At 37.6% G+C, this 13,190-nt stretch overlaps 1 protein-coding gene across 5 annotated transcripts in view; it reads right to left on the reverse strand.

The window, feature by feature from the left end:
* The window catches only part of PTPRM (protein tyrosine phosphatase receptor type M), an 810,424-nt gene that overhangs the window by 283,339 nt on the left and 513,895 nt on the right, over window positions 1-13,190 (reverse strand). For 3 of the 5 annotated variants that reach the window (XM_053571258.1, XM_053571257.1, XM_053571261.1), the window contains exons 12-14: window positions 11,839-12,112; window positions 10,820-10,856; window positions 3,962-4,036 (exon numbers count right to left, since the gene is read on the reverse strand). In XM_053571258.1, coding sequence (XP_053427233.1) covers window positions 3,962-4,036; window positions 10,820-10,856; window positions 11,839-12,112 — 386 coding nt within the window. The remainder of the gene's footprint in view (window positions 1-3,961; window positions 4,037-10,819; window positions 10,857-11,838; window positions 12,113-13,190) is intronic. The other 2 variants (XM_053571260.1, XM_053571259.1) reach the window with 1 other exon arrangement.

Here is a 13,190-nt window from a genome sequence, read left to right on the forward strand (position 1 = left end):
GTTTTAAGTCGTAAACAGAAATATCTTAACATAAATAGCCTACACATACTTATATGATAAAAATTTCTTAAAGACAAATTTCTAGCATGTATAGCTTTCTGTTTTCTTCCCAAAGCAGCTCTATATTATGAACAATGAATCATAAGAAGAAAGTAGAGATGAGGAGTGTTTCCAGTTTCTAGAACTTTCCCTGGGCGCACTCTTCCCGCATTCTGAGGTTGACAGAACCTTTATTCCAATCAGACTTTCTGCTCCCTCTCACTATCTCCTAGATCCAGTTAATGCTTCAGCAAATTGTTTTTAATTGTGGGTTATAACCAATGAGTGGGTAAGGGAATAAATTTAGTAGTTCTAACCAAAATCTTTTAAAAATAAAATAGGACAATGCATAAGAGAATAGAAAAAAAAATCAGAGTATATCTTACATAGAGAGTGGGGGTTGGCAGCCTGGTCTCTAAAGCTCTCGTTCCAGCTGCACTCTATGTACATATATGTTCATGACACTGAGTGATGGTGTATTTGTTATTGTTAATTGAGGTCAAAAATTTTAGGAAAGCTGCTCAAGTCTAATGACAGGACTGCTTATGAAACATACTAGAATCCTACAGTTCCATCTCCTTTCCTGGGAACCCTGCTGACATCCGGGCCATTCCTTCCACCTATTCAGTCAAGAACTATTTAAGAGGATTTTCATCACATGTGGCTTCGTCCTGGGTGCTGGGGTGAGAACCCCAGGTACCCTGTCTTCTTTGGTGTAGGTAAGTGAGGGAGATCCCACCTGTACCGGGGAAACCTGACCGCCACGCACTGAATTCTGGGACAAAAGGGAAGATGATGCTAAGGAGTGGTGATGGTGCCAAAGTCTCCTCCTGGAAGTACAGCACAGGCTGTGCAGGGGCAAGATGTCAGCACAGGTGTAAAAAGTGTCCCCAGAGCTGAAGGTACTTCAGGATGCATCCCTCCTGTACCTCCTTGTTGGCTTCCGGAGGGAACAGAATCAATTAAACAAAACTACCACTGTTCAGTGGGTCACAGAGGCAAAATGTTCAGAGTTGTTCCTCTGACCACTTCCTAAGCTGCCCAAATGATGAGCCAGGTTTTGAAATACATGCCCTTTTGCTTCCATCAGTTATAAAATTGTTGTCTTTCCTTAGCTTTGCTAAATGATGAGTATGATATTAAATTTTCAATCATACAAGTACATGTGTATGTAGGGTTTTTTTGTTTGTTTGTTTTGAGAGTCTCACTATGTCATTCTTGGTAGAGTGCTGTGGTGTCGCAGCTCACAACAACCTCAAACTCTTGGGCTCAAGTGATTCTCTTGCCTCAGCCTCCTGAGTAGCTGGGACTACAGGCGCCCGCCATAACGCCCGGCTATTTTTAGAGACAGGGTGTGCCTGGCTGTGTATGTAGGTTTTGAGGTTGCTAACTCAGATATACCTGATGGCAAGATGTCTGGGCAAACATACAAAGCAAAACTCGTTGTAAGAGTTAGCAGACATATATGTGGCACACAGGAGGTACTCGGCAGATGTCAAGCAAAGGACTGGATGAATGAATTTTCGCACTTGCAGTATGACTCACGAATAAATCACTTAAAAAAAAAAAAGACAGTATGACTGCCACCAAAATTGATGGTTGATGCAAATGGAAAAATACTACTTGCATGTGAATTTCTCTGGGTAAGATTAACTATCATTAAAACCAGCAGTAAATACTGAAGAAAGAACAAGAGTAGTCTTCACTGGTTTTGAGGCTCATCCTGACACTCCACCACTTTAATCCTGAATAAACCACAGTAAATGAGGTAGACCACCTGCAGCCCTAGCGGAACGGCAGCCACTGGGTCCTTCACAGACGGGAAAAGAGCGGCACGTGTGGGTCTGACAGCCTGCACAGGAGGCTGCTTTATGAGCTATCTTCTTCATCACACAACTTTTACAGAGTACAGCACATTCAGAAACTCAGTGTACTTCATTGCTAGTAAACAGCATGCTTCATTGGAAGTTAGTGGATTGGAGGCAGAATCTGAGAAAGGGACCATTTAACTAGGTTTCCTGTAAGTACTTGTTTTATGATGGTGGGGCCAATCAATCTATTTTTAATGATTTGGGAACAAGTCTGCTGCCAGCCCAGACATAACAGATGTTCAGATGTGCTGAAAGAGCCCCAATAATCTTCAAGACGGACCCCAGACCCTACACAGACTGCCACGGTCAGTCCTCGAGTCTTACTAGCGGGAGAAACTTCACATGTTCAGGGGAAGGAAGAATAACAAGTAGAGCTTCCAACAGTAGAAGGAATATGCTTAAAACAACTTAAAGGCAAGGGACACAGAAAGGTCGGCGAATTCATAACCTCACGTTCCTGAAACAGAGAACTGAAAATATGTGTAGACGCACAGAGGAGAAAGATACAGAAATATTCTTATTCCTCTTTCCTTTCTCTCTCTCTCTCTTTCTTTCTCTCTTTCTTTTTTTTTTTTTTTTGGAGCCAGAGTCTCACTTTGTTGCCCCAGGCTAGAGTGCTGTGCTGTCATAGCTCACAGCAACTCAAATTCCTGGGCTCAAGTCATCTTCTTCCTTCAGCCTCCCAGTAACAGGCATTACAGGCACCCACCACGATGCCCAGCTAGTTGTTCTATTTTTAGTAGAGATGGAGTCTCTTGCTCAGGATGGTCTCATACTCCTGACTGAGCTCAAGCAATCCAACCCCTTCGGCTTTCCAGAGTGCTGGGATTACAGGCGTGAGCCACCACATCCAGCCTATTCCGTATTTCTTTACATTATTAAATCAGCCTATAATTACTCTGAGTCTCAGCTGCTTTATTTTCTAAAACAATAAGTTCACAGAACAACTTAAACATTGATGATTTCTTACCATGAGTTAAGCTTTACCAGTGTCTTAAATGTTAGGGAATATTTCCTAGTTTCACACATAAAAAACAATTGCTGGAGTGGAAATGATATGAGAAGCAGTTGTGTGTTTCTTGTGGCTTTACTCATGTCTAAACTACATGCAGGTCCTTCTGAAACCAGAATTTTTGAGTCCTGCCCATGTAATTATGTTAGCAATCCTGACAATGAAATGCTTTTGTTGCAAGACAAAAAGTTTGTCTCCTGGAGTTCACTAATGATTCACCCTCAATCTGGTAACTTACTGGACTCTTTCCCTATGTGAATTTATAGAAACGTCTATACCCCTGTAGAGGCAGTGAGAGCAAACTAATAGTAAGACCCAGCTCATTTCTCTTAGAATAAAGGGGCACTTGGTTCAACTTTGTATCTTTAAGCCACTCAATCTTTCTACACTTTGCTAAAATTATTCAATGCATTTGACTTGCAGATATGCCTCTTCATATTTTATATGAATGCTTTGCTTTGAAACAAATATCTAAAAAGAATACAATCAGCTCCACGCCAATCGTTAGTACATAAAAAGCTATTAGAACGCAGTGTCACCCTACGCTGCTTTAGGTGTCTTCATTGAATAGCACTTGCTGGCGAGATTGTGTATTGCCAAATGTGTGTGCAAACTACACCCTGCAAGGTGAAAAATAAACCTCTCTCACCCTCAAGTCTCAATGTCTTTTTAGATTAATTTGGAAAACTGTGAATATCTATCTCTCTACTTTGTTTAAAATCCTGTGTGATGTTATTACTATTTCAAGTACAGCAAATTTCATTTCTAGATAACATTAAGCTAGAAAGAAACATACCAACAGACCAAACACACAATGGAAACATGCAGTGGAGCTGTATTAATGCAGGGTATAATGTGCACACAGAGGAGGCCAAGCATGTCACTTAATAGGACGCGAGTGAGCGAGCAAGGTCTGCACCGAGGCTCAGAAACATGGTGAACAGGCCTTAAGCAGAGGAGGAAATGTACAGGGGAAACAAAGCTGAGAAAAATGAGCAGGAAATGGGCAAGATGACTCATCTATACTTGAACATCTGACCTGTTAGTTGGCCGTCGCCTGCAGCGGGGGCGATGCGAATGTAAGGTGTTGTAAGCTGAGTCACGATTATCGCAGCTAAGGCAAAGGAGGATTTCCAGGTCAGCATGCATGAGGGAAAAAAAAGCCACACTGAAGCTAGGCTAGCAAGAAGAATCCCCATCAGCACATCAAATCGTCTCAACTTGGTTCCAACAACAACAAAAAGAAAAGGAAAAAAGAAAAAAAAAAAAAACATAGCAAGGTGTTGAATTTTCTGAATTCTTTTCTCTTAAACAAGCTCTAGTTAGGTAGTTGGAATTCTAACTACATCACAGTTGTAAGCTTTGGCTGAGATCTCGGATAGATCAACTGAAGAACAAAAAAGCAAAAATAAACCCAAAACCTTAGTCTTAAAGTGAAGAGTGACTAGTGTTTCCAATTGCAATTGAGTGTGGCATGTAAAGATTCATTTGTTAATTCTGATGGTCCAAATTTTGGGCTTTTAAAACTTGGGAGGTTAAAACTCTATCGCTTAATCACAAAATTTTCTTGCTAAAATCACCTTTGTAAAGAATATTCCCTCTTTCACCAAAAACATCTTTATGTAGAGAAATTTCTCCAATAACTAAATTTCATGCAAATTTCCATATAGGAATCTTAATTCTTCTACATTAAGAGAATTAAAAAGTGCACCTCAAAGCACTGGTTAAAAAAAAAAAATAGAAACTACTAAGTGTCTTTGCGATAGTTGTCACAATTAACATGTAACCAAAGTAATGATAAGATTCTTGAAATGGATCAGGCTGGCTTCTTGGTCTGCCTGTACAGCTCGGCAGTTATGTTTCAGTGGTTAACATTAATGACACACAGATATTTAAAAAAAATTAAAAATTAAAACATCAGTTCTAACATGATACAGCTGGAAAATAATGCAAAGAAAAAAATATTGGAAAATTAAGGACAGGCTTACATGAAAGACTACTAATTTACATGGAACAGCCTGGGTGCTATTAGAAATGTGGCAGTGAGTAAGGAAAATAGATCATCTACCATCTGCAGACAGTTAAACCCAAGGCTGCTGCTGCATAATGTTTTGAAATATCCCTTTGTACTATTCACACAGTGCTGCTTACATCTAGACGCCCGCAGCAACTGAGTAAAAATGGTGTAACAGTCTTTCACGCATTATTAATCACTATATTTTAGTTTTGCTCAGTGAGATTAATACACTACAGTTTGGTCAGAGAATGGAGAACTCCCAATGCATTACAAAGATAATTTCTTTGACATGCTATATCATGAAATTTTGGATTACTGATGTAATAAGTTGTACACAGTAAAATGTTATATCTAAGACTTGTTACGAAGTTGGTACCAATTCCAAGGTTTATACACATAATATTTTTGTTTGGTCATCAACTATTATTGTTCAACCAATACTCCCGTGCAGTTTTGCATTACTTATAGAAATATATGACTTACAATACTTTTGAGAAAAATGATATTGTTTTATAGAAAAAATAGAGCACCCAGCTAACATTCAAAAAGCTAAACAATGTGAACAAGAAGTTATTTGAAAACAGCTATGTTGGGAAGCCATGTATTCACAAATAAAAAGAAATTCAAACCACAATCATAGGCTAAGATTACTGTGTACTAAGTACATTATAAATATCAGGAAGGATTTTTATATGATCTCTATGTTCTGGTTTGTAATGTGTTTAACTTGTGACCATTATTTTTAGTTACAAGGAAAAAAAAAAAAAACTTGATTAGGTTACTAATTACCCTAAAGGTGGGTAGCAGGCCCACCACCTGGTTTTGCAAATAAAGTTTTATCAGAACATGACCCTGCTTACTTGTTTACATTTAGCTTACGCCTGGTCTTGCCCAGCAACAGCAGAGCTGAGCAGTTGTGACAGAAAGCATATGGCACACAAAGCCTAAAGTATTACCTGGCGCTTAAACTAAAAAGTTTGCTGACCTCTTCCTTAAAATAGCAACATGAATGTTTAATTATAAAAGACAATTTCATTAAATTTAGTACAACAAAGTCAATTCAAATTGATGAAAATAAGGTAAATCCTAACCCTGTATTCTGAAGTCAGTATCTGGCGCTGATAGACGCAGGCTCCCCTCTGAGTACAGAGCGTCACGCCTGGGAGGGTAGATGCATCAAACACTCAGCCTGCTACACTGCCTTGTTAGCTGCCTGGAGTGGCTGAACCAGCCTGCACCAAACTGTGTTTTGCATGACTCTGGTGTTCCTTGAAAACTGAGTGAGAGTCAAATAGATACAGGAAGCCTAAGGTTTTTCAGGTTTCTTTTCTTTAGGAATTCTTGGTAATTTCTCAGGGCAACTTAATGTACTCAGGAACAATGTGAAGACTTTTCAGATCATGAAAAAACTAGTCTATAAAATGCTGAATGATACATATGCTCCTATTCCTAAATCCGCAGCCTAGAGAATAGCAGTTAGTATATATGGATTAGCTGGCTATAGAATTTGTTTTCTCGTGTATTGAATATGAGTAATTAAAAGCAATCTTAATTCACTTTACTTCTCAACAGACATTCTTCTCAGTTCTTTTATCAGCGCCCTTTCATTCTGTAGAATTATAGCCCCTAGAAAGGATGGTATTTCTTTGAACAAAACAGTGAATAGAAAAACAGTCTGGAGAAACTTCTCAAAGAGCCTAGTGATTAAAAAAAAGAAATGTTCAAATTTGTGAATATAGTTAGAATTTGTATCAGAACAATGAAAATCCTTCAAAGTTTTTTCAAGGTCTTGCAGCAAAGAAGATTCACATTGCAGTACCAATTTAAGTTAAATAAAATACTAATAGCATTTTGCAAATGGCAAAGATACTTTTCATAGAAAATTCACTTTAAAATGTAACATTGGAATAATGGTTTGCCTTATTTTTGCTTAAAGTTTATAATCTGACTTCTCTAATGCTTTCAGAAAGCATCTGGCATGTGTTTTCATTCAATTTTGCTTTGACTTGTAGCTACACTGTTAGCCAAATCACAGCAAGGAGATGAACAGATGAACATGTATGACTACCCTCTATATGCCAAAAGCAAAGCAAAAACAAACAAAAAAACTTTTATGAACTGAAAACCTTCAAAATTTAAAGTCGATGTATTTATGTATCTGTCGTTGGAAGGCTTATAGATTACTCTATGCCTAACAGATGGTAGTCACTCAAAATAATTTTTGAGTGACAACAGGGTAGCTTCCAAATGGTCACGTTGTCAAGAACAAACATAAGGGGCATCATAGTATGGAAAATACTATTTCATGGAAAGTTAATGTATATAGTTTAAACTTGTACTGTTTTTTCAATTAAAACGAATATACCTAATTTAAGAAATCTAAATTATTAGTAAGACAGATTTTGGCTTTTTAGTGTATACTGTCAGTTTAGAATTCATCACCAGCAAAGTCCTCCAAACCTAGCATAAAAAGAGTTTCTACCCTACTGATTACATGACAACCGTAATAAATATAAAAGTTAAAGAAAATACATACACTGATTACTAAGACACAGTTGGACCAAATGATCACGAAAATAATCCAACTATAAAAATGTCAATGTGATTGAAAAACAAAATAAAATTTTGGAGATTCCAAGAATACTTAAAAATATAAGTATAATTATACTTATAATCATTCCTACTATAATCATTCTACTATAGAGATTAAAAAAAATCCTTTGAATTAGGAGGATAACATAAACATCATATACACCCTATTGTAAGGTGCCTTTACCTATTAACTCAAGAGAGGATTATTCTGTGATGAGTCTTCCTACAGTCCAACAATCAAACTATGGTTACGTAGAGGTAGGAGGAAGCGTCTAGATGCAAAAATTAACGGAGCGTACATAAGACTATGGGCGATCCCTACATTTTTGGAGAGACATAAAAACACATCTTAGGTTCTTCCCTGCCTAATTTTTATAGGCTTTATATTTAAGATTATGAGTGTCAAAATATACCTTTGGAATATGATTAAAATAATCACAACATTAAATTTATAAATAGTATGAAATATATTTTTAAGAGACAATACGCTTTCTGGAAATTACAAACTAGCTCTTTGTGAAAACAAATCCACCTCCATGCTTTCTCTATAAAGACAGTTGTCAACAGTTGTTTCAGGAGTTAAAACCTTTACAAATTCACAATGTTGCTTAGGCAAGTAGTTTAGTGTCTGCAAACTAAATGGAGCCACTAGACTAGGAGTGATTCAGGGTAAAACACAGGATGTTTGAACTCTTTTAAATTTTAAACATGTTTACTATATGGTACCAATAAAGTCATTAGCTCTTCCTATTTCTCTGTTTTTACTAAGTCAAGATGAAATGGGTTCCTGTGCTGCAGAAAGACTTTTTATTATGAATAAGGAACAATTTTCTGATTGTAAAGGTGGTAAAATATTACACTGTGCTGTACAGGAGGGTTGCTGAATCTGTCCACGTAGAACTTAATAAAATAGTGCATAACAGCACAGTTTTGCCTTGGCGGGGGAGATACTGCCCAAGGTTTCCTCTTGTGCTATCATTTTATAACACAGAAATGACAATGTTATGCAGTGAATATTAAAATTTGTTTCCTTCTTTCCCCCAAAGAGGTTATTTGGATAGAGTTTGTTGCTCTGTAAATGTTTGCAAATGACTCAGAAAACATGAGTGGGGAATAGTTAGTCAATCAGGTCATCTGATCGCCTAATCATCCTTTCATGAACTGAAAAACAAATTACAATATTGATGAAGTCTAGCTGATGGAGAAAATTATCCAAATCACTATCTAATTCAATCTATTGTGAAAAAGGCAAACTTGTCAGGTCTCCGCATTTACCAGTGTGCTATTTATATAATTATTTAACAATGTAAATGATCATGATGACAGATATTTGTCTGTTTTCACAGTAAATTGGGCAGTGACTCAATTCTAATAAGGGGGGTCAGACGTTGATACTACATAATACTGTAGCTGGCTGGCCGGAGTTCCTGTTGGGTCAAAAGCCATGAGATACAGTAAACAAAACTTGGGGCACAGGAGTCCAAATGTGTGGGATCAAGCCTGGACCCATGGATTATTAGTTGAGTGACCTTGGCAAGCCAATTCATCTCTAAAAGCATGAGTTTTGTTCATCTTAAAAATAAGAGAAACAAGTAGTACCTGTTTCCCCTTCACAGTAACGGTGAAGAAGTAAGTAAGAAAGTGACTTCAAAACTTGTTGCTGTGATGTTAAACACGAGGCATTATAAATTAGACACCTTGAACCTGGATTTACGTTTTCAGACCTTAAGGGTCAGGAGAATGTAATAAAGCAATATTTTGAAATTCTTTTTCTCTAAACACGGAGATCTAACAGCATGAATGAATACCTGGTTCATGGTTCAAAGTCCTGGTTCAAGGACTTTGTAGTACTGTAATAATTAATAGCTGATAGCAAAAGGCCATTTAAGGAAACACATAAACGGCTCTAATTTCATTTACTATTAATTTATTCTTGTAAGTAAAGGCACTTAATCAGGTACAATATGACATAAAGAGTGCTTTAAAATCAATATGAATAGATTCTTGGAAATAGAACTCTAAGCCCATAAGGACAAACAAAATACAAATGAGGTGAGTACGTCACATAATGCCTGGCACAGAACATGTGACCAGGAAGTTTTTGTTGCGCTAATCCTAAATTCAAAAGTCATGTAAGAATTCAATTAGAACTTTGAAAATGCACATATACATTAATGTTATGTTCAAAGTACGTCACCTAAAATTTAAACAGCAGGAATGTGGTATTTTTATCCAACAGAACTCATCACGTATGACCTGATAAATCTCACGCCACAGATCTGCCATCATTTTAGAATTAAATCACGCAGAACTTCCCATCGTACTCATGGTCACACTCATGGTCTGAAAGTGGGTATTTAACTACAAGTGTTAATTTATAATGCCTCATTTTAACACAGCAGTTTAAATTTCTCAAACATTTCCTTATACACTTCCATCTGTGATGGTCAAAACAGCACCGTAAGGCTGACCAGCTACTGCAGCTCAGGTTCACAAACACAAACCTGCACTCTCCTCAGTAGACGGGTGCTGTGTGGGGAGCTCGGGGTGACTCACTCTACTCACTTCTACACCTCATCCCTCATCATGTTTTCTCAGAATTTCAACCAGGTCTGGGAGCTGGAAGTTCCATATAACATCACCTGGTAACTGGCTCGGAGACCACGCATCACCCTTGAAGAAGCCTATGCCGGCTTCACTTCATGGTACTACGGTAACAAGGCCACCACTTGGAAATCGCAGGTAATATTTTACTCCTTGGTATGTGAAGATTCACCAAGTACGGTATTATGATTTTAAAAATGAGTACTGAGATCATATAAAAATTAATTTCATCGCGAAACTTAGTAAATGTAGAATGTAAATGTCTTAACACAATAAGAAAATGCCAGGAAGGCTATGTGAACCAGTGTGATGAAAATATGTCAAACGGTCTATAAAACCAGGGTATGGTGCCCCAGGATCACATTAATGTACACAGCTAGGATTTAATAATAAAAAATTAATTTAATTCTTAAAATAATTTTTAAAAATATAATCATGGAAAGCTGCTGGGAAAACAGCCATATGGCTTCTTACCTTAACAAATATCTATGTGAAACACAGGCAGGCGATGCTAACTTCCCTGTGACGCTAATATACACACACACACCTTCAGATGTGTGTACATATAAATACACATATATACACACTTATTTTAATGATCTTGCATTTCAAGAAGTTTGAAACAAAATCTGAAGGAAATTTTAAGGACATCAACTAGGAAAGCGTCCCACAGTTTCAACCTACCTTTTGTGGCCACTTGGACACAGTCTATTTTGGTTTCCTGTGCCAAACAAAGAGAGGGGAAAAAATTAATCATGTTTTGTCAAAAGCAAATGGAAATATCTATAGCCCTGGTTAGATATCCCTGATAAGGAAAGAGTCACTGTCACAAGTGTGGCTTTAATCACACAGTGATTAGTCTCGGAGCAACACTCAGATACAGTTTCTGGCTCCTGGGCTGGTGGTGCCGGGCATTTCTGGACCAGATAATGAGCCGGGAGCTAGACGCAAAATGCCTCTGCCTGGAAGCCCCAGACTCCCTTCTCTAGCCCTGTGCGAATAGCGCTGGAGAAGAACTCTGCATCTGCAATTTCCCCCATTTCACTGGTAAGAGGCAAGTCTACTATGAAACTTCAACCTAAGAAGTGAGGGAGGGAAACCACCACGGTATCTGGACCAATCCTTGGAGATTGTAAGGTCTCCTTAGACAGAAGGAAACGAGTTCTGGGTGGTCTGAACAGGAAAGGGAAAGAAATTCAGAAATGACTCAGTGATATTTTTATTTTGTTTCCATTTTATTTTTCTAAAGCTGTTTTCACACTTACAGAAAACGAGATACCTAATCTAGTCACAACTACAGGAAGGAAGCATAAACTCTCATGGGACCAAAGAAACGGGCAGAATGTGCTGAAAAGACTCAGTGCAAACGAGCTGAATGTACGTGTGCTGTAGCTCTCCTGCTTTCCTGTAAAACAGTAAGCTACGCAGAATTAGTAGCCGACTTTCGGCAACAAGAAAAAACTGAAAATAAAATTAAAACCAGTCCTGATGATGATGAACTCTCCCAACCAAAAGATAAAGCAAAACAAAACACCACCACCAACAACAAAAAACCAAATGATTATTCTGTAGTTAAGATAATTTTAAAAAGGGAAAATCCACATATTTTTACAAGTAAAAATATACAAAAGCATGACTTCATTTTTCCCCTACTAATTTACTTAATCTATATTCATATTAATAATCCCAAACAGAAAACTTACCCCATTGGCTCTACTAGCAGCTTGAAAATAAATTCTGTAACTTTTATGGGGGAGAAGCGGAGTGTTCCAGTAGCCACTGTATGTCTTATTATCACCAATAGTGAAAGGCTGGGCAGCTTGGAGGCTGTCCGCCGGAAACTCTGCAGCAAAGTAGTACTGTGAGTTCAGGATTGAAGCATTCTGGAAGTGGATTGGTACTGGGTAGCACTTTAAGATTTCTGTTGTCTTTTTAGTTCTCCGAGGACGTTCTTCCTCAACAACTATTTGATAGACACTAGAAAAAAAAAAAGATTATCATCAATGATAGTTTATGATAACTGAGCTGATTCACCTAGCGCCAACTGCATGGACTCTAGGACACTGGAAACCAAGAACACACTGAATAGAGTCAATAATAAGTGCTTGGTGTTTACCAGACCCTCAGAGTATAGTCAGCATTAAGTGCTTGGTGTTTACCAGACCCTCAGAGTACAGCCAATAATAAGTGCTTGCTGTTTACCAGACCCTAGTGTATAGTCAGTAATAAGTACTTGGTGTTTATCAAAGTACTTGGTGTTTATCAGACCCTTGGATTATAGTCAGTAATAAGTGCTTGGTGTTGATCAGACCCTTAGATTATAGTCAGTAATAAGTGCTTGGTGTTCACCAGACCCACAGAGTACAGTCAGTAATAAGTGCTTGGTGTTTACCAGACCTCAGAGTACAGTCAGTAATAAGTGCTTGGTGTTTACCAGACCTCAGAGTACAGTCAGTAATAAGTTCTTGGTGTTTACAGAACCTTCAGAGTATAGTCAGTAATAAGTGCCTGGTGTTTACAGAACCTTCAGAGTACAGTCAGTAATAAGTGCCTGGTGTTTACCAGACCCTCAGAGTATAGTCAATAATAAGTGCTTGATGTTTACCAGACCCTAAATCAGCACTTGCTTACTGAAAAAGACAGAAGGGGCTTAAATTCTTCTCACAACTCTCACACACAAAATAAAATTGTTTCTAGAAAGAAATAAAATTCATCCTAATTAAAAAAATATTTTTATACATGTATGATCCTCTCTGCTATTTATGTAAGCAGGACACTAAAATAATATTTTTCTCATATTTAAGTAAAGATGATTTTACAGACATAACTCAGTTTCCTTGTTAAAGTTAAATAAAATTATATTAACAGTAAGTTTATTTTAAAAACCATGAATGCATGTGACGTTTGAATGATTCACGAAACACTGTGTACCGATTCATCTTAATTCCAATCTATCTTCTCACGTTGTCTTCTATCTTCCTTTGTCCTTTTCCATATTCAGTCAGTGGAAAGAAATGCCAAGAAAGAAAATCAGAGCCAAAGAACTGGAATTTCG

Source organism: Nycticebus coucang, chromosome 19 (genome assembly GCF_027406575.1).
Source record: "Nycticebus coucang isolate mNycCou1 chromosome 19, mNycCou1.pri, whole genome shotgun sequence".
NCBI classification, from domain to species: domain Eukaryota; kingdom Metazoa; phylum Chordata; class Mammalia; order Primates; family Lorisidae; genus Nycticebus; species Nycticebus coucang.